At 40.9% G+C, this 21,394-nt stretch overlaps 1 protein-coding gene across 3 annotated transcripts; it reads right to left on the bottom strand.

The window, feature by feature from the left end:
- Positions 1-1,100: 1,100 nt before the first annotated feature.
- Positions 1,101-20,817, bottom strand: LOC146710216 (proto-oncogene tyrosine-protein kinase Src-like). 3 transcript variants are annotated; one of them, XM_085457545.1, is made up of 13 exons: positions 20,351-20,817; positions 11,851-12,196; positions 10,322-10,421; positions 9,425-9,442; positions 8,598-8,696; positions 8,233-8,336; positions 5,912-6,061; positions 5,673-5,828; positions 5,314-5,493; positions 5,059-5,135; positions 4,794-4,947; positions 4,518-4,649; positions 1,101-4,083 (listed from the first exon to the last, which is right to left on the bottom strand). In XM_085457545.1, the coding sequence occupies exons 2-13, from the start codon at positions 12,122-12,124 to the stop codon at positions 3,875-3,877; spliced, it is 1,653 nt and encodes a 550-aa protein (XP_085313671.1). In that variant the 5' UTR covers positions 12,125-12,196; positions 20,351-20,817; the 3' UTR covers positions 1,101-3,874. The 3 variants fall into 3 exon arrangements, with proteins under 3 accessions (XP_085313671.1, XP_085313672.1, XP_085313673.1); XM_085457546.1 differs by having other exon boundaries at positions 11,851-12,132; XM_085457547.1 differs by lacking the exon at positions 9,425-9,442.
- Between the last annotated feature and the right edge of the window lie 577 nt (positions 20,818-21,394).

The raw sequence follows: 21,394 nt of genomic DNA, 5'->3' as shown, positions 1-21,394 counted from the left end.
TGATAGAGGTGTACACCTTTGAGGCAGCAAGACGTCATTTTCATTTTCCTTGTCCGAAGTACACATTTTAAAATGTCTGAGTTTCTGAAAAACTTCACCCTGGCTGGATCTCACACAGCAGGGTGATAAAAGTAATGGGTTAAATAAGTATTCCTCCAGGAATGCTGGGGTGCAGGCAAATGTGTTCTTTACTGATTTCTTTGGAATATGATAATGGTCATATATTTAATATAGTCATGTACTTTTTAAGTGTGCTGCCAGTGGTTCACCTGATTTTACAGACTTTGGTCACAAGGTGGCAAAAGTGTGGAAGAAGGCAGTTATTCCACCATGTCCTTCTTGATCTGTTTTATGTTTTTAAGTTGGGCTTGTGGTTGCTTTTGTACCAGGCTGGAGATGCATGAAGGACAGTGATGGTAGTCCTGTGTAAAGTAGTTGCTGTTGGTGTTAATGACCAGTATTTGCTGAGCAGGCTGGAAAATTCTTTGTGGCTTTGGTGCATTTTTTATGTAATTATCTGGCCATATTATGTCTTGCTGTGTGGTTCAAGGTCCAAGAAGTCTGGGCTTTATTTTTGGTCGATGACATTCTAGCATTTCATTTGTCGCATTATGGAACTTTATATTGTAAGATAAAGACCCAATGAATACAGCATATTAACTTTAGCTGATCCCTTAGAACTCCAACCTCTCCCCTAAATAGGTTCACTTCCGGCTCAAAACCCCCGAAGTGAACGATGCCAGGATTCTAGCGCTTTAACTTTAAAAAGCCGAATTCAAAATCAGGTTTCTTTATAGTGGCTACTACATCTTTCTTTTATATACAGTTTATGTACGTTGAAAATAGTATAGAGATAAAATACAAATGAATATATCTGAACATACAGGGTTTACATCAGATAAAAAAAAAAATCTAAAGCTGTAAGCCCACTGGCCTAAATATTCCAGAAACTGCAGCACACTGAACCAATGATCATCACATGCTCATGGTGCTGCATACTGACAACTTTATGAAGAAGTTAATGAGTCATAACAAGTAGTGTGACACACAATTTTGTAATCCTAAGATAGCACACACACCAGCACACACCCTTATCAAAACACATTTGAAATATAATTTATTGCACATTTAAAGATCAACATAAAGTGGCACAATACCTATTTCAATCTTGTTACATTGGAACAAAAAAGAAAGAAAGACAAAAGAAGTCCTTACAAAATGCTCACACCTTCTGTTTATGATCATAGTTTGTTTTTAGAACAAAATGGCCATAAAGTTGCAGGAATTTCAGACTGAAACTGCATAGATTTATAAAAAAAAAAAAAGAAAGAAAAAAAGACTGAGACACTTATTAAATATAGCACAGAAAATCCAATCAGACCTTGGCATTACTCATACTTGTCATGGGCCCACTGACATTGTCCCAATGACTTGCAGGCAGTTCAGAGTGTCAAAACAAATTGGGATTTACCCTTTCTAAAAGAGGAACATACTATTAATATGTTCATGGAAAGATATACATAAATATCTCAAGCCCAATTCTGAATTGTCTTTTGCAGAAACAGAGGCTTCAAATAGAACATGGCTAAAAATAAAAAAGAAGAAACATTCCTTAAGCCCCATGTACAGTAGCATCTTATTAATATTTTGGGAGCAGGCGTGTCACTGTAAAAACCTCAGCATGGAGGTGCAATGAAAGAAACTATACAAAAACAAATTACATGATAGTCACAGTCATTTGTTTAAGATACTATTTACATCTTTGACCTCATTTATCATGTCAAACCATCGCATCACAACCCAACTTCCCTTTTTTTGTGGTTTCAGAATATTAGTCATCATTAACTGTCACTGGATCATATTTTCATGATATTCATTTTATTGCTGTATGCCTCCTAGTTTGATAAGCGGCATTGTTGTTTTTGTTGGCAACAACCTCCAACTTTACACTTGCTGTTCTATTGGCTACTTTATGAAACAAATCACTGCAAAATGTGTGACATCCAACATAACCCTGCCATTTAGTGGCATACATGGTACAGCTACAGTATGTACAATATGACAGTGAGAACTGGCTGCAGTGGTTGAGATGTAAAAAAAAAAAAAGAAAAAGAAAAAGAAAAATAGTTTCAGAAGTCTGTATATGATCTCCGGGCCTGACCTGAACATGAAGTAAACAGACACATGTTGATGTAAAGTATAGCATAAATACAAACCCAGCCAATGTTCAAGAGAAGAATGGCACCAAAAAAACAAAACAAAAAAAACATGCTAACTGGCTTCATAAATCAACTTTTATATTTAAGTCATAAACACAGTTTTATTGGGGTTACCTGATCAGAGTTTTACAGTTTCATTAGGGCTGCCTGGTTGCATATTTCATAGGGACGACACATGTGAGGTAAATGAAAACCTGTCTTGTTGAGCAGTTTGTTTTTACTTGCTAGCATGGAGTTTACTGGGGAGTTTTAATTTCAGAAAAATCATAGTATGTTTAAAAAAAAAAAAACAAAAAAACAAAACCACAACAACAAGGAAGCCCCATTGATAATAAAACAGTATATACATGGATAGCAGTAAAGAAATGTGATTTGTTTGGCACAGGCCCAAAGAGGCTTTTCCCATCCTGACTTTGATATTTACCAGTAGTAGCATCATCAACCTCTTAGTAGTTCACATAAATGATGGAACTTTTCCCCTCACTTATGGTTCAGAGATATTCACTGAAGGTGGCCTTTAGTGCCACGGCGACAGTGCTTATTTCAATGCAACTTTCCAGTTAAATTAAGTCAATCAAAACAAGCACTCAGACACTATCTGCATCAAAGACATTTTTAATCAAGGTTGGTTCCAGCAGGCTGTTTATTATGTATGTCAAGAAATACAGCTAGAAAAGGACAGGGTGATGATTAAACAAGAGAGAGCCCTCAATTGTTAATTTAAGTTACCTAATTTAAGTGTTACAGAACCTGCCTGTTGAGTACATTTACCCTGGCACTACCATTATGGCTATTTTAATAGCCTGTCTATTGAAAGTCACAGAAAAATCCACAAAATAAAGTGTTGTCAGATACTTTTGTCTGCCACAAAAACAAAACCTGAAACCACAGGACGAGTACTGTCCAAGTAAACATAAAAATAAAGATGCAAAGTTGAGTTCCAGAGCTGAGTTATTTGGAGACACTTTGAAGAAGCAGCACTTGAGAAAACTGGAGAGAAATGCTGAAAGTCAGACAGAAATAGAGGAAGAGGGGAAGAAATGAGATAAAGGATTTCAAGAGAGACAGACTTTCCTTTGGCACCTGAGCCACAGGGGCAGTGCTCTTCTGTGGGCGGAAAAGGTACCAGACGATGGTGTAGAGACGCAACAAAAGAGGGAAAGAGGGAGGTTTCACTAAACAGCTCATGCCTGATTGAAATATCCTCCCTCTTACTCTCTTCGACAGGAGCTTTATCTTTTCTCCTCTTGCCCTTTCTGTAGATCCTGATTTGATTCCTCCCACATCGGTCGCATCTCTCCAAAACATTTACCCGCAAGTTTAGTCAATCGATTCAATCAGAGCCACAGTCAGTCCAGCAAGAGTTTGCCTTCTACAGCTCAACCTCTTTACTGCAAGAGAACTTAAGTAAACAGTGAGTTCTTGCAGAAAGGAGGTTCTTCAGGTTCTTCTGTAGAAGTTCCGTTATGGCACATGAGGGGACTTCTGCCGGTTTCTATTTCGGTTTTACTTCCACAGATGAATCTCAAATTCCTCACAACTGAGTTTCACAGGCTCAGATCCTTAAACAGGAGCTCCTCTGAGGTCTGTTAGTGCAGATCATTCTGTGCTGAGGCCCTTTCCCCTTCTCACCAGGTTCAATTCGATATACGGTTCTATAGGTTCTCCCCAGGCTGATACTGGGGTTCTGTGGAGGTGAAGTAGTCCTCTAGGAAGCCCTGCAGGTACTCAAATGTAGGCCTCTCTTCTGGATCCTTCCTCCAGCAGGAAAGCATGAGCTCATGCAAGGAGCTTGGGCACTCTGCTGGACAAGGCATCCTGTAGCCACGCTCCACTTGGTCAAGCACTTCTCGGTTAACCATACCTGTCAAGAAAAACAGTAAGTTAGATTTTTGGACAGAAATCCTTTTGTGGTATGGCTCTGATCCAGGACCTTCCCAGCCTGCAGGGGTGGGAAGCTGGTTCAGGCTGGGATGGCAGCAGAAACATCCTGATCAGTGAGCAGAGCAGATATCAATGACAACAGCTGATCAAGTCAGATGTAGCAAGAAAAGGAGAAGATTTGCAGATGTGCAGCAATTGTGGGTATGCTAAAACACCTTATATGGTGCAACTTATGTGATTTGCCTATTGGATGTGTAGAAAGGTATCAGCTAGTTTTGGTCAATTCTGTCTCACAGCGCAAGAGGTTTATCAAATATTGAATTATTTTAAATCATACAACGCGATTTATTTTTTTTATTTGAATAAGAAACTGAAATTATTATGTGGGTTTATCCTGTCAGGTGGAGCTTTTACCTGGATAGGGAACTCTGCCTTTAGTTGCCAGCTCTGTGAGCAGCACACCAAAGGACCAGACATCTGACTTAATGGTGAAACGACCATACAGAGCTGCCTCCGGTGCTGTCCATTTGATTGGGAACTTGGCTCCTAAGAAAACATTATGAAACTCAGTGTGGCATGTTATAAACACTTTAGGACATCTTATTCTTATAAGTCACTTTTTCTTCTGTAACCAAACTTCTCTCTCTCTGATTTGAGTGTAAATATTTTAAGTAGGAAGAGGAGACTTACCCTGTCTTGCAGTGTACTCATTGTCTTCAATGAGTCTTGCCAGACCAAAGTCAGCCACCTTGCACACGAGGCTGTCTCCTACCAGGATGTTTGCAGCACGCAGGTCCCTGTGGACATAGTTCATCCTCTCCACGTAGGCCATGCCTGCTGCAATCTGGAAGGAGAGAGGACGAGAAATTTAAATTTCCATGTAGTACACCTTTTAGTATTGAATTCTTGGTGGTTAGATGATGCACTTAAGCACACTGATCTTTTGTAGTTTTACCTGAGCAGCCATGTCTACCAGCTGAGGCAGACGAAGCAGCTTTCCAGCTTCGCCTTTAAGAAAGTCCAGTAAGCTGCCTGTGAACACAAACCCAATATTATTTAATTTACACAAACCTAAGCTGATAATATGTCAAATGTAAACATCCCTTCCCCCCTTTTTTGAACAAGAATTAGTAAAGAGGATTATGAATTTGTCCGAGTATCAAGCAGGTTTGAGAACCATCTCTTGACACAGTCTGCTGTCATGCGCTACCTTGGCTCATATACTCTGTTACAATATAAATGGGCTCCTCAGACACAACGGCGTACAGCTGGACCAGCTTTTCGTGCCGCAGCTTCTTCATGACCTGTGCTTCTTGAAGGAAGGCCTCTGGAGACATGGTGCCGGGCTTTAGAGTCTTAATGGCTACTCGTGTTGTACCGTTCCACGTACCTGTCAGAAGCCAGACAAAAAGACATTGCTTCTACAGTAAACTGCTGTCCTTACTCCTCTTAGTCCACCTACTCTCCAAATATAAAAGGTTTCCTAGTTTTAACAAGAAAGAGTAAATGATGCTCATGTTGCATCATAAAAGTTTAACCCATCTGCTAAGGTATGTTAGGGATTCTTACCCATCCAGACTTCTCCAAAGCAGCCCTGTCCCAGTTTGACGTCAAGGCGGAGAGACTCTCTGGGGATCTCCCAGGCATCCCTAGCCAGTCCCTGCGTCTGAGGTTTGGTCACTGGACAAACATCTGTTAGAGCGTGGCACAGTCCATCAGAGTGCTCTGAATGAGGAAAGGTTAAGAGTTACCATCAATGCAGTTGACATTTCCTAACTTTTGGTGACTACATGCACCCGAGTACTTACTGCGATAGTGGAAGACTAGCTGCTGTAGGCTGGTGAACTGGGTGCGTGAAGTGATGTAGAAACCTCCGCTATCCAGTTTCCTGATTTTGTAATGTTTAACATTAGCGCCTTTGGTGTTATCATAATCCAGCACTGACAGGCAATACGCCCCTGTGAGCAAGACAAAAACAGACAGAGACAGGTTAGAACAATAAAACCACATTGCTCCTGGCCCTTCTGGCAGCTGCTCTCTGGAGTTTCCTAGCAGCTGCGCTTTGGCTATTTAAGACCCTGCTGGTTGGATTAATGGCCAAATAACTAAGCCTTTGTCCTTATCGACTGCCCACCACTACAGAAAGTTTCATTAACCTTGTTTTGTCCAACAGTTTTTCACAAAACTACATTTCACAAGAATAATGATGACAAAATAGCCGATTAGGTAAAAACAAACAAAATGCAAATAACTTAGAAATGTGACAGGACTCAAACTTGATGCGATTTAAAAAAGGACTGAACTCACTTAGCAAACCTAAGCTTTACAGTGAGACATGAAAGAAAATGAAAAAAATCAATTGTGTTCGATCTGGAGTTTCACTGACTGACCTATTCTCTCATTAGAAAGAAACTCTAGAGCAGGAAAGACAGACTTCCCCAAGTGCATCAAGCAAATGTACCAAATCATTACCACCACTATAGTACTACTCAAGTACCTTCACTTCCAGATTTAAAACTAAACATGTAAAACTGAATTATCCTTTATTCATATTCTGAAAGCTAAAGAGCCTTTACATGATTACAACTACTACAGCATTTAGCCACTTCACACCATTTCTTCTTAGGTATGTGACATGAGAGAGACAAAAACCTGTCAAGAGCTCAGAGGAAAGGTTTCTTTAACAGGGTCACAATGTGAGTGCTTGTAGCCTGAACCTTGAATGATAAGATTCATCTTTTTCAACATGCAAGAGGCATGTTCATGCTCATCTCTGTCTCACTGCGAGCCTCACATTTGATATCTTATACAGAACACACCCAGAGGCCATGGCATCTTCTGCCAACAGCTCCTCCTATTCTCCCAAATCCTCCCCTTTTTCCTACAAGTGTTCACAGTTCTCCCCTCTTCTCAGTGTGTGTGTGTGTGTGTGTGTGTGTGTGTGTGTGTGTGTGTGTGGTGGGAGAACATGGACCTATTGCCGGGGGAAAATCCAGCAACCTTCTAAGATGACCTAGTTCTGACAGAGTGATTCACCCCTATCCATTCACAAGCCCAACCCATTCCAATCTTTTCCTTCCTCCAAAACAGCCCCCTAAAGAGTCAGTTTACGTCACAGGGACCAGATCTGAGTGCAGACTTTCAGCGAAAGATGCAAAACTCTGCCACAAGCCCAGAGAACAAAGACACAGCGCCGCAGGCCAGTGTGAAAGTTAACAAATGACTTAATTAGCAGGTTCTACCTCTTTCAAATTGAGTCCCTGAAGATCTACTTATTTCAAAGCACATCTGCTACTCTGTGTAAGCCTCCAGGGAGGCAGAAAAAGTGTCATCGCTTTATTATTTTGCCCACCTCACACATTTTTAAATGTGTGAAAAATTAAGAAATCTTGGGGTTTTATTAAACATGTTTTACAGAGACAGTTTTACTAGATAATCATGGAGTGTAAGGAAACAACTGAAAAACTGATCATTTCACAATTTCATTACGCCAACAACTAATTCTTGTTTTAATTATCAACTTATCAGCAGTTTTTGCCACCTCAACTAATTGCTTAGTGTGCGAAATGTTTAAAGGGGGGAAAACATGAGCCCATACATTTGTTGTGCTTGCACTGTCCCACACCAAAATGAAAACGGCACATTAAAGCATTTAAAAAAAGCTGAAAAAAAGAGAGCATCTGCATTTTACTTAAACAATGAAACCACTTTAGCATAAAAATAGTTTTCAGTGGAAATCTTTTTAATGTCTTCGAATCCCTGCTGTCAAAATGTCAAATCTCATAGTGTATGTATGATATAATTTTTATTTATTTATACTTGGGAGGCCTAAACACAGTTACAATACATTTTAGAAGAATCATGTTGATCCACGTTTTGCACATGTCATCAGCCTGAAAAAACGAAAATACGCCTGCCAAAAGCCTGTTGGTCAAATAAAGAAATGCCACTTTGTGCAGGTCGAACACTGCTGCTAGATAGTTTTAATGTGAGAAAAAAAAAAAAGCACTCAGGCTGATTTAATGCATCATTACGCGACTGCAGACAGGCAGAAGAGCTAATTGTTCTTGATAATGGTTCATGATAATGACTGTAGTCTCTGAAGTGATGCAAATGTCTGCTCTCTCACCTTTAGTAGTCTCGCTCTCCCTCACCAAGAAAGTTCCTCGTCTGTTCTGAGGGTTGAGAAGGAGCCTCTCCGAGTCACGTCGAGTGATCTTCCCAAAATACCACCTGCCAAAGTGGGCCACAGAGAGCGAGATCAGTGACGAGCTACTACTGAGCAGCTGGAGCAGGAATGCAGAGCTACGTTTGGATTATATGTATGAACTGTATGTCAGTACTCTTTATTTGTAAACATGGCCTTATCATGCATGGATCATTAAAATGCGTGCAGAGCACAACTACATGCAGGTTCTGCACTGAAAACCAGCTTTAGATGTAAATAAACTGCAGGGTAAATCGCATGAGGAGAACAAAGAGTGGATAACGTACTCTTCTGCTTGGATGGAGTCGGATGGAGCCACATAGTTGCTGGGGATATAACCGCTCTCTCCAGTTGTCAGGGAGCGAGCGAGCCACCAATCCCCTTCTCTGTGAGGGAAAGAGAGAGACAGAGAGATGAAGAGAGAGTGAGAGTCAATCACGAACAAAACTGAACAAGGCAATTAGAGATATTTAAAGTTTATTCAAAATCAGCACCATATTTCATTGATGAGGAACAACTTCTACCTTGTCTTTTGCTCAAAGACCCAAGAATATAAGAAGCTAAAAAATTTGATTTAATGATGTAAACTGAGGGAAACTGCACATGTATTGGGGACCAGTTTGAGCTTTAGTTTGTAGGAAAGACCGTGCATTCATTTATCAATGGCTTTGGACTTATGGGATTTGTTGCCAATGAGAAAAAACTGAACATTACTGGATTTATCCCTGAAATATTCCAGTAACTTTGAAACAGTGCCCTCTGATATGATCCATCCAGTTAAACTTCCACATCATTTGACTGAAAACCATAGTGCCATTTACACTGCAAAAGTGAAACTTAAAAAACCTCATCCCGCAAAGTTGATAGGATGGAGTTAAGAAAAAAAAAAAATTGGTAAGATGGAAAATAAATGCAGGCAACCTTTTATTCCACTTGTCCCATCTTAGATTCAACTTTAGCTCTATGTAGAAACATGCAATATGTTTTATATAGGAGATATAGAATTAGTCCATCTCTATTTACCACTTCACGATGAAGCAAATGCAAGGATCGCAGGGACGGTGAAGAAAAGGTTGCATGAGGGTTTTTTTTTATTGCATTAAATATTACTGACCTGAAGCTGTACTTTTTCCTAGGAGAAACCATGAAGCATGAGAAAGAAAGAGAGGGAGAGATAACAGACACAGCAGACACATCAAAATGCAGCAAGGAGACACGGCAAGGCACGCAGCACGGCACAGACAGATAGCAGACGAGCTGCATAAGCTGTGGGATTACACAGTGGGCTGATTTAACTTTGATTTTCCATTTCAATGTGGGATTCTAATACTATAGGAGAGTATGAATATATTTCATTTATCTTCCATAAATGTCCACTTTAGGCCTTAGAAATACAGCCTGGCTAAACTCATCTAACTACTAAGCACTGCTTTGTAATGCTTCATTATGTATTTATTCTACTTTTTAGCCCAATTATGTAGTGCCAGGCTCTCAATAAATACCAGCAGAGCAGACTTATAGTAGGAAGTTATAGAAAGAGCTCATAGGAAAACAAAAAATTGTTGTGATTGTAAACACCTGCAAGAGAGTTATGTTGCAGATGTTTAGCTTAGAAACGGCAGCTTGAAAAAACTCGCAAAAATTACCCCCCCCCCCCAAAAAAAAAAAAACCCAAAAAACAACGTAATTTCACTTGAACCTGTTTTGTTTTGTCCTGTTTCTATCTATATCTCGGTACAAAATGCTCCCTCTGAAGTCTCTTAAAAGATTATGATGATCACAGTTGCCCATGAGGAACAGAATGCATTAGCGCAGAGCTGTTCTGCTCACTTTTAGTAAACAGATGGGAAGGATCGACAGTTACCAGATCTGACTATCACCGCGTGTTCATTCATGTCCACATATGTGCGCGTCACAGATCACGTGTGCACCAAGAAATCTGTTCATTCACATCTCTGTGACTGTGTGGCATCACTACTAGAGTTACAGTGGGATGACTCTTGATTCTTACGTGTTGTTGACAATCTGCAGCCGGTCCCCTTTCCTAAAGGTCAGATCAGATGCTGTTCGTGACTCATAATCATACAAAGCCACAAATGTAGTGACGCCTCCTGAAAGAGACCACGGAGAAACAGAAACGTTCATTTGGGGAACAATACAGACACTGAAATAAAGACATTTAGCACACAAAAGGGTATTTCCACTTAAGATCAATGACACTGGTTTAACAGAGCTGGGAAATTTATTTTTTGGGTACAATTTGGTTTCCCAGGGATCTAAAAACAAGGTAAACTTAAAAGCACACCACTGTTCTGCATTTAATTTAGCAAAGATTCCCTCATCTTGTCTCAAGCCCAAACCCTCTCAGGCTGTCGCCAGTCAGTTTTTCAATTAAATTTGAAGAAGAAAATCATCAGTTAAAAACCAGTGGAATAATAAAAATATTATTCTAATAATAATAATAATAATAATAATAACATATATATAATGAATAACGTGTGTGATTTTTAGCACTGTGACCTAGCCCTTGAATTTTCAGCTTTTCAGGGTTGGATGTTAAGGTATTCTACTGCTGCTCTGAAAATGTATCTAATGAAAAATATTGACATTCAGACAGCATCTGTCTGACCGCCCTTGAAGGACAAAGGTATGATATTAATGGGGTTCTATGTAGCTTTATTTAATGAACTTGAGACCTAAACTGGGGAATTCTTCAGCCGATCATTGATTGGCTCATTAGGTGCGCAGCAGTAGGTTGCAACCAGCAGAACTGTTCTTCATATACCAGCAGGCCTTTGCTCTCTGGATGGAGCAACATTAACCCAGCCATCTGGCTGGTTTAGGCACATTACAGTTTAAATATATCCAGTAAATAAAATATGGACAGCGTGACATGTGGTGCTTCAAAGACGAAAAGAAGTTTTTAAGTCTGGCTCTTAGATAGTGAGAAAAAAAAAAAGAAAAAGATGCTTTTAAATATTTTTCTGTGTAAATGTGACTCATTATGAATCAGATTTTGCTTCTTCCCCCCCCCCCCCCCCCATCCACTTTGGGACTTTTGTGATCTCAAACTGAAAGCAAGTCCGTAGGCTGACAGAGACATCAAAGTTCTCGTCAGATTTATTGAATCCGTTTCACGACCACATTCACACAGGCAGTTAGCTCGTGTTGGCATAAAGACTGGAACCAAGAGAAACAACAAAATCTGCCTTTAAAAGCACTTCTAAAAGCTCACTAATTATACAGGAGGTTACTGTTTGTTCCCACTCAGTTCTTTCATATCAGGGTACGATGTGTTTCTGTTTCCTGCTGCATTTACTTTATTTAAATGTGGGACTAAAGCTTCACAGTAGTTTTACTTTACACTTTCCAGAGTCATCTTTCTAATTCTACTCTAATGTTTTATATGTTTATACAATCAAAAAAAGGTGACTTTTTAAAAAAAATCTTGTCTTTTCATGGCTTGTTGTTAAGAGGCGCTACATAAATAAACTTGTCCACTTTGCCCCAACTAACCCATTATCATAATGTTTTTCCTACCTGACAGAGGTCCTCTATGAGGTGATGTGACAGTTCCCGTGTGGTCCACTCCTCCGAAGAGAGCCAGCTCGGGAGTATTTGTTGGGGCGTGCTGGTGCTGCCCTTGATGCCCCCGCCTGCCTGTTCCGACGGCAGGGCTCCTGTTGGGTGTTTGGGTCTGCTGGGCGGGTCCCAGGTGGTGGAAGTGCCCGCTGTCGGAGCCTGTGCCTATGGTACCATCCAGGCTCATGGAGCGCTGGCCCGGCTCCTTGGGCTTGCTCTTGCCCGCCCCCATGTGCAGACCTGGGACCAGAGCCAATGATGAGTAAGCAGCACTTTAAGGTCCGAAGTGGCTTTGCTACTGCTTCTGTTAATCAATAAAAGTCAAATACATGCCATCACTGTATACTGTAGACCATGTACACTGCTATAAAAAAAACAAAAAAACAAAACAAAACCCTACAGTATCCCAATTCAGTAAGTGTTTATTTAGTTTTTTTTTTTGCATTTGCAATTTCATTCAACATCTCTGCCATCATATCTGCCAGTCCTAGCAGCAAAATTTGACTCAGAGGCAGGCATATGAATGAGGATATTCTTATTAATATTTAAATGCAGTTTGACCCACAAGCATCCTAATGCTTTAACCCTTAATTATTGATGCCATTTCAGTAGACATTTAATACAGTGTTATTTTTAAATACAGTGTTCATTTTCTTAATTGTTTACTAAATCTGACCATTTCAGTGTGACTGTACAAATGTACATTTTAAAGATGACGATTAAAAGAAAAATGAAGTTCACTCAGGAAAAGGAAGTGACCCCATTTCAGTTTCTAGCCATTCACTCTCCTAAAAGAAAAACTCCTCTTGCTTCTAGCATCGCATTCATTTTAGCTCTCCCGGTCTGCTGTTGAGTATCCTTGGAGCTGCTCCAGGTTCAGTTAAAACCGTTTAGCATGCAAATACTCCACGAAGAGGGCACATAAAAACACGCATAGATTCAAGGTCGTTCCTGTCTGATTCAATCCGTTTTGAATCAATAAGCATTTACGTGGAAAACAAAGCTTCAAACAAAGGAGCTGTAGGCCGTACTGAAGCCGTGTGTTAATGCTGCTGAGTTGACAAGGACACAAACAGTTTCATCTCCAACAGGTAATTATACTGCTGCTTTTCCTTCACATCCTCATGTCAAATACATTTATTACAGCCCGATAAATGCAACAAGTCAAGAGTGCGCCTTCATCCCGAGTGCAGACAAAGACAAACATGCTCAGACAGTCAAGTGCACCCACAGAAAGTTAGAGTGCCTTGTTCACACACCAAGACCAATCCTCCCCTCCAGGCATAGCGGCGTGAGTCACTGCGAGACCGACTATTTCAAGCCAGCTGAAACAGAGACAGTCACACACACATGAAACAGTCTTGTTCCTTTGGAACCGAGACCGAGTGTGTGCGTTTCTGTGCATTAGCAGCTGTTCCTTGGTCTCTGGGAAACTAAGCTCAGTCGCACACTAACACCCAAACACAGTTGTGTCTCATATCCTTTTTCCAGCAACCCGTGTATCCTTATGAATGTTTCCAACACACTTGTGTTAGTCTGACAGACAGGACAGAGTTTTATTAAAAGGGAAAGAGGAAGGAACCGGCAGCGGCTGTAAAAAGAACGCGTAGGTGGTTGTTGTATACTGCAACGCAGACAGCTGAGGCTTAGTGGGTGTTTTAAGTGTGATGTGTGACTATAACTTAATTACACAGGTACGGGAATCCTCAAAGACATCCAAGGCTCCCACTGTGAAGCTGTGTTGGCGTGTAAGCTACAATGCGTGTGTGAACGTACACGAGCGATTTCAAACACGAGCGCAGTCGTGCAAGCTTCGCTTCAGCCCCTGCCAGGATGTAATTTGGTGCAGTGGAAGGGTTAATGTATCCCATGGTGCAACACTGAGTCATACTGAGACAAGCTCATAGGGCTTCAGACAAAGATGGACAGGGAAGTGGGAATTGTGTTAATCAATTTAAAGAGCTATTTTAGACATTGGCAATCAACATTATGGCCAGTTGCACTGACCGCCTCTAATGATCAACATCCGCCTCAACGGAAAAAAAAAGAAGAAAAAAAAGGTAAAGATAAGATACATGTAAAGTGGGCCCTTACCACACGGGGAAACTTTTCATTTTGTCCTCTGTTACTTCGATATGCTACTAGGGGATTCCCTAGAGGATTGAGCCATCAACTTCCCAACTGGTGAATGACCAGTTCTGCCTCCTTAGACACAGCTGCCCCTAGTCAAACTACATCTGTGTGACTGGAAATTTATGAAAACTTCATAACATCCATATTGTTATGTACACCTGTTCATCAACGCAAATATCAGCCAGTCACATGCTAGCAACTCATTATGCATTTAGCCATGTAGGCATGGTCAAGACAACGTGTTCAAACTGATCATCGAAATGGAAAATAGCATGGCTGTTTGTGTCACATGGACTAATCTGAGTATTTCAGAAACTGCTAATCTACTGAGATTTTCTCATAGTATGGTTAATGGTCTGAAAGAGAGAAACTATGCAGTGAGTGGAAATTCTCTGGGTGAAAGTGCTTAGTTGATGTCAAATGCCAGTGGATAATGGCCCGGCTGCTTTGAGCTAATTGGTAGGCAACAGTAACTCAAATAATGACTCGTTACAAAGGTATTTGGAAGAACCTCTCTGAAGCCACAAGACGTCAAATCTTGAAGCAGATGGGCTATAGCAGCAGAAGACCACACTGCAAGCACCACCTTTCAGTTAAGAGCAGAAAGCTGAGGCTACAATTCGCACAGGCTTGCAAAAATTCCAAAAACGGTCTGATGAGCCTCCATTTCTGCCGTGACAATCGGCTGGTAGGGTCAGAATTTGTCAAGCACGGATCCACTCTGCCGTCTATCATAGTACACCTTTCTTGTCCCTCACTCGTTACCCGTTATTGTGGTCTATTGCTGATTCCACAGAGGAAAGACATTTTGATCTCAAGGAAATCAGTAATGCCATATGACATGTACCCATGTGTGTCACACATGCCAAATTTACATTTCACCACTTCAACTTTATTAGTATATGCACCACAGTGAATTTGGAGACTGCACAGATATCTCCCTGGTGGTAAATTCAGCAGGGTAAGCACTCGGCAGAGGAGTTCAAGCCAACTCTGATTCGCTCATTCTGGCTTTGATAGCCTCAAATGGATTTGGAAGACGTACTAATCATTAGGATCAATCTCAGACTGATGAGGAGAAGTAATGATTCTCACACACAGGTTTAATGTGAGCTGCAGTGTCCAGCACTTAGTTTAGTACTTCGCAGAGCAGCGTACAAACCACAGCGCCCTCGGAAGCCTCAAAGCCGGCGTGTTTGTGTAAACAACAGAAGTAGCTCTGTAGCAGAGCCTTGTGCCTTTTCCTAATATGGTGTTGCAACGGCCTAATATCAAGTGGTAACATGTGACCACATTAGCATAGGGGTATAAAATGAAAGACTATGGATTGGTGAGAATGGAATTAGACATTGTAGAGTCTTGCAAAAGAAAAGAGTAAGTAAGATCTGGAAAATATGTGAGAGATGAGGTGAAGTTGAGTTGGCAGTTTTAGATGAAGCAGACTGCACTACACACCTCGACTGCAACAAGAACAGGCACCTGAGCAGCAGGAGGGCAGGGTGGGAGGAAGGAATAGAGGAGAGAGAGAGGGAGGAAGATGGAGCAGGAGAGCTCCATTTTCATGGTTTTCCAGGACTAGAGATGCAGACTGAAAATTTCTTGGACTATTTTCCAACTTGCAGATCAATGGAAAAAACAAGGAAATGGCTGACGCTACACAAGCAGATTACTGACCCCAGTGTTTATGAGGACGCCAGATACAATTACAGACCATTACATATTGCACTTTGTCTCATGGAAGATAATATCTTGTAGTGGATCAGTTGATGTGACCTACTTCACAGACAGGAGTGTAACAGTTATCAAGGTTTACTCTATATACCTCTACTTTTGGCCCAAACATTCAGTTCATACTTCAGTTTTTCTCTTTGATGAGATGAACAACAAAAACAATAAAAAAATAAATACCACAGGAATACCCTCCAATATTCTGATATAATTCAGTCATTATCTGACTGAGCTTTAAGCATCGCATTAAACTTGCCAGTACAGGAAGGTGGAAGTGCAGCATGATATTGCGAACGTTTTTGTCATGAATCTTGGTTTCTGCGGTTAACACTGTCAACAGAAAGAAGATCCTGGGTCTTTCTGTGTGGACTCTGCATATTCTTCCTGTTTCCATGCGAGTTCTCTATGGAGACATGCATGGAGTTTGATTAACTGATGAATCTAGGTGTGAGTATGAATGGTTTCTGGTCTCTCTGTTAACCCTGCAACAGATTGGTGACCCGTCCGGGGTGTACCTCTCCTTATGCTCCTGGCCCCATCACAACTGGTGTTAATTACATTTTTAGACAAGTTCATGACAGGCTCAGCAGATTGGCACAGAAGTGAAGACGTGCAAACCTGATCTGTGGGTTATGGGTCATGACCAAATCAGAAGAAAAGCGGTCAATCTAGCAAGAAGGCAAAACAGAATCTCTTTCAAACAGAAACTCATGTTGCTTTGCGCCAAATAATCATAATAATAATATTAAAAATACTTTTCTTTAATTATTAAAGAAAGTTGGCTTCGAGCATGAATGGATAGTGTCTTCTCAAATTTGCAAACTTCTTAAAGCTGAGGTAAGCAGCTGGGATTTTTGTGGCACTCTTTCAGTATTTTTTTTTTTTTTTTTTTAAAGGTTCCACATTTGTTACATAATATGTGGTTTAAATGTCAAGAGATAGCGTAAAGACATGCTGTAAGGTAAGCTCTGGATTGTTGGATTTCTCTATATTATATATAGGCCATATATAACCTCTTTAGCTCTCACTGTAAAGTCCACTGAGATACGTGTTGTTCTCAATGGAGACTATATAAATAAAGTTAAACGGAATTAACCGGTTCTTGATTTGCCTTGTATGGAGAGTGATTCTAAGGATTTGATACCCTATGAATCTAAACTTTCTGCTCATCAACAGGGAGCAAAAGCTGTGGAGAAAGCAGAAAAAGTAAAGGAATAATAGCCAGCTGCCTAAATGGAATGCAGGATATAAAGTAGACAAGTCCTAACACCTTTCATGCTCTTCAACTGCATCGCATCAGGCCAATATTTGTTTCAATTTACATGTGCCCCAATATGACTTTTTATCATTTTCATATCCATCTTGAAAGACTACTGAATGATTCTGTGCATACTGAAAGACTTTATGCTGCACCCTGTCCATACTGATTCCAGTGTAAGTGACAAGGGGGTCAAAGTGCACAGTTATCCACAATGCCAGTCATACCTGACATTTCCTCGTGTGCACAGCAGGTCAAAGCTGGCCTTTATCAGTAAATATGTTCAGCTCTTCGATATTTTTGTAAGGGAAAAACATCTGTTTTCCCCAAAGAATACAGAGCTGACATTTTCTGCAGTCAGCTGTGTTGCAGCTTTGCTTCCTCAACGCAGTTGGGATAGATTGCCATTGACATTGCTGCTGTGGATTAGCTTTTAATGAGAAAATACACCACTTTTGTTTGTCTCCAGGTAGCATCCATCTGTTAAACCTTTAAACTTGTTAATCTGTTAGTCCTACTGAAATTCTGCATTGTAATTCATTGTCTCACGGATATCTTAATCTACACACACTCAACAAAGCACACTTCTGTGCTGTTTTTCTGCAATTATTTTCAAGCCGAATCCCTAATTATGCAGCCTTTACAATCATTGTAGCCCCCACCCCACCCCCACTTTTTTTTTTACCACCCTTTGCCCGCATCTCAACAAGGAACCATTGTTTGAGAAAACAATGACAAAATTTAGTCCGAAAAAGACTGGAAGATATCCACTTCACCAGAATAATAATGCAGAAGCTGTAGATGAGCTTCAAGTAACCTTAATGCTTTCTTGCACAGAATAAAAACTGCAGATGTTGTCTGTTACATCAACTTAAACTGAAATAGTAACATAACCATTAAATCTTTGATCATCCAATAACAATATTCTCTGGTGTACAGCATCTTTACCTATCTCTTCAGTAGACACAATCAAGTCCCTAAATGTTAAATAGCATAATTAGCCATAATGCAAAGGACCCATCCTAAGAATTTCTGACAAAATGACTGCTTTAAAGCACTACTTACAGTTGAGTGTTTTAGTGCAATCATTCTCATTTTTGTCATTCTTATTTTGCATAGGTTGCCAAAAAAAAAAAACCAACCAAAAAACGTTTGGAGTTCCATATTAACCTTCGTAATCCTTCATCTAAGGCTGAGCTCACAAGCTCAACATGTCTGGTCAGGCACATAAGCACATTTGGCCACGACAAACCTCACTGAGTCACAACAGACGGTAACAGTTGCCACTGTGCTGCAGAGAGGAAAGACAGCTCCAGCCAATGTTTCAGCTGAATGGGAAAATTACGGTTTGCCCTTGGGAGGGGAGAGGAGGGGAGGCGAGGGGGTGGTGGTGGTGGTGGGGGCGTAGTAATGATGGTTCCTCAAGATTAAAACGAGAGGAAATGTGCACATTAGTGTCGCTGTCTTATTCCCATATAGATGTTGCATGATGAACAATGCAGTCCACAGATACATGCGTAACGTACAGATCATCTATATATAGCAAAAGTCAGAGAGAGAAAAAGACAATGCAGTCGCATAACTATCGAGCCTTCTCCAATTTTAGTCCTGTAACTCCCCAAATCAGATTTTCTGTGTTTTTTTTTCCTCCCATTTCTTTTTATGATTAAATCCCACAGACTTTGGAAAGTGAAAGTCTCTGTCTAGCTGTCTCAATTCATCTTCCCTCTTCCTTAGAAGCCAACATACTCAGCAAAGGCGAGGAAAAAAAGCAGTGGAGGAAGATAAGTGGAGAGGAGAGGGGCACTGTGGCACTCAGCTGATAAAACCCACTTCCGCCCATCTTTAACTAGTGGCTCTGGCAGCGAGCGATCCGGACTAAAAGGAACAGCTGCTGTAGCCGGATTAATTTTACAGGACATCAGTCGTTCAGTCTACAAATTTATATATCTTATTAATGACGCTGTGTCATTCTAGGTCATTTACACACAGCCTTTTTTTTATTATTTACAGGATTTTAAAATAAAGTCGGGGTCTGCTTTTTGAATCTGTTCTCTTGAAAAAGTCATTTTACACACATACTGTTTCACAACAGCCTGTCTGATTGTTAACTGGCAGTCAGTTAATCAGTTTTAATGAACAACTGAACATTAAAGAAGCTTTCACTTCTGTCATTTATTTCTGGTTTTCTTTGTTATGAGAGTAAATTGATGTTTTGGATGGTTGACTGGACAAAACAAATGGTATTAAGACGATATCTAGGGTTGTTGCAACTTGTAAAAAAGTAGACCTACATCATTAAAAAAAAATATTTTTGCAGGCCTATATCAAATTTCAATCTTTCACAGCCACATGAGGGGATTATGATGCATTTTCACCCACTTCCTGCACTCTTTTTGCTTGAAATGCACTTGTAAGAATTCAACAAGGTATTTAAATGTTCTTTCATAATTTGCTAACATAATGCTTGCATCTTCATCCAGTGATAACATCCAATACTGAGCATTCCCATGATTCAAGCCAAAAACCTGAATCCCCCGCCGTAAGGAAATAAGCTGGAGCTCGTCCAGAGCCCCCAAACCAACTCTAAATAGATTAACCACATAATTAAAACTCTATTTCCACGGGATTAAACGCCAGTTGTTGTGAGCAAAGCTGCTATCAAAGAAACACGGGGTGGGGTAGTAGCTGCCTACAGGATCAGCAGCTGTCAAAAATGATAATGTCTTTGCTATTAGAAAGAATCGTAAATTGAAATCAAAAACGTTCACTGTTCGTGTTTGCTAAACAGATGCCCACAAGGCTCGTAAACAGTGATTTGTGAATGGGAACCGGGACAAAAATAATAATAATGATGAAAAAGGGACAATGCTCCAGTGAGTGTCGTAGGCTTTGGCTCACATACAGCGCATATGCGGCCTGATGAACCAAAACAGGTGCTGCTACAGCTCCATTTTGAATTTCGATGGATTGTTGGCTTTATTTTCTGTGCGCAGCCGATTTGCTGCGTCTTCCCGAGTGTTCGTGATGATCGCCAAGACAAAAATGAGAGATTTGCACAAACGCTTTGCATTTTGCGGGGCGTAGTAAATCGTCAACAACCTAGCCCTGGCACAGACTGAGTGGCACTGGCCAAATGTGCGAGTGAATGGCCTGTGCAACAATGAAAATACAAGTCAGTGAAGAGGGGGGTAGCTTATCAATCCCTGTGTGAAACATCCGTGAGAGAAAAATGCGCAGCACACATTTTTTTTTAAGAAAAAAAAGAAAAGCCGACATTGAATGCCGAAATAAATCTGCATTATCGCACTAAACTGCTACGAGCTCTAATTAACTTACCTTTGACGCGTCTTGAGATTTAGCCCAAAAATCAGAGACGCGCAGCGAGGAACCGTGTTAGATCCGAACGGCTGTCCTCATTAGAAAAATAATGGAATCGGATGGCCAGTTGCTGTGGAAACCCCGGGCCAGCCACGAATCCCATTTAGCGAATTTCAGCAAAATCACAGGAGGAGGAGGAGGAGGTCATGACGGGGACTGCTTTCAGGAGTTGGGGGCACAGCTGCCGAGCGGCTGCGGTGGGCCGGGCAAACCTGTTCAGCTGGGAAGGGTCGGCGGCGCGGTAAATTGGTGCGACGAAGCAGGAGTGGTGTAGTGTGGAAAAGACATGCCTCGTGGGGGGGAAGGCACTAGATAATGCATCACCAACGAAACACGAGAGCGCAAATATGGGGAGGCTGGATTTTACGCAGTAACGTCGGGAGCATTCACCACGTCACCTTGCGTAACTCGACGCCGGCTGTTAAATTCGCCGCGGCGTTGACAGAAATACCCCCCCCCCCCCCCGTTTGGGTTTTCCTAATATCTTTTTATTAGTCACGACTGAAAACATTCTTATAATAAAGGTAATAAGACACTACGCGCGTGCCCTGTAAGTTTACGTCTGTCGTTTGCTGAAAAGCTCCATTTAGCCGACTGGGAAAATTGGTTGCTAAGCGACACACACTTCCCTAATGGTAAGTTTTTGCTGGTGCAGTGATACCGGAACCCGGTCGGCGTTTAGCGGTGTTTATCATCCATCAGCTGATATCCTCTCCCACACTCCCGCATCAAGTTTCCAGTAGTTGAAGCGGAGAACTGAAACTACTTCAAGGAGAAGTAAAACGTACAATCCCAGTACTTTTTTCAATGACACAGTCAACTAACTTGAAGATATATTCAAGCAGAGGCACTATAATGTAGGCCCATGTCGCTCATAGAACCCTCGGAACTCTGCAATAGCTGATATTGGAAGTAGAATTCCCAAAAGCTTTTTAATTTCACTGGTAACTCTATACGTGCAATTCTTATGTCCCAGTAACCTTTGAAATGAAAATTAATTTA

This window comes from Copadichromis virginalis, linkage group LG5 (genome assembly GCF_057382275.1).
Source record: "Copadichromis virginalis isolate Kocher_CV1m ecotype Utaka linkage group LG5, C_Virginalis_male_GT1.1, whole genome shotgun sequence".
In the NCBI taxonomy this organism is placed as follows: Eukaryota; Metazoa; Chordata; class Actinopteri; order Cichliformes; family Cichlidae; genus Copadichromis; species Copadichromis virginalis.
The sequence above is the reverse complement of the archived record's forward strand: the minus strand, read 5'-3'. Positions and strand labels throughout refer to the sequence as shown.

Bases quoted from the DNA above. Each gene is read 5' to 3' on its own strand.
- LOC146710216 (XM_085457545.1), bottom strand. From the start codon at position 12,124: ATGGGGGCGGGCAAGAGCAAGCCCAAGGAGCCGGGCCAGCGCTCCATG. The intron at 8,337-8,597 runs GTACGTTATCCA...CCACTTTGGCAG, and splicing joins GACTCCATCCAAGCAGAAGA to GTGGTATTTTGGGAAGATCA. The intron at 6,062-8,232 runs GTGAGAGAGCAG...TCTTGCTCACAG, and splicing joins GGAGAGCGAGACTACTAAAG to GGGCGTATTGCCTGTCAGTG.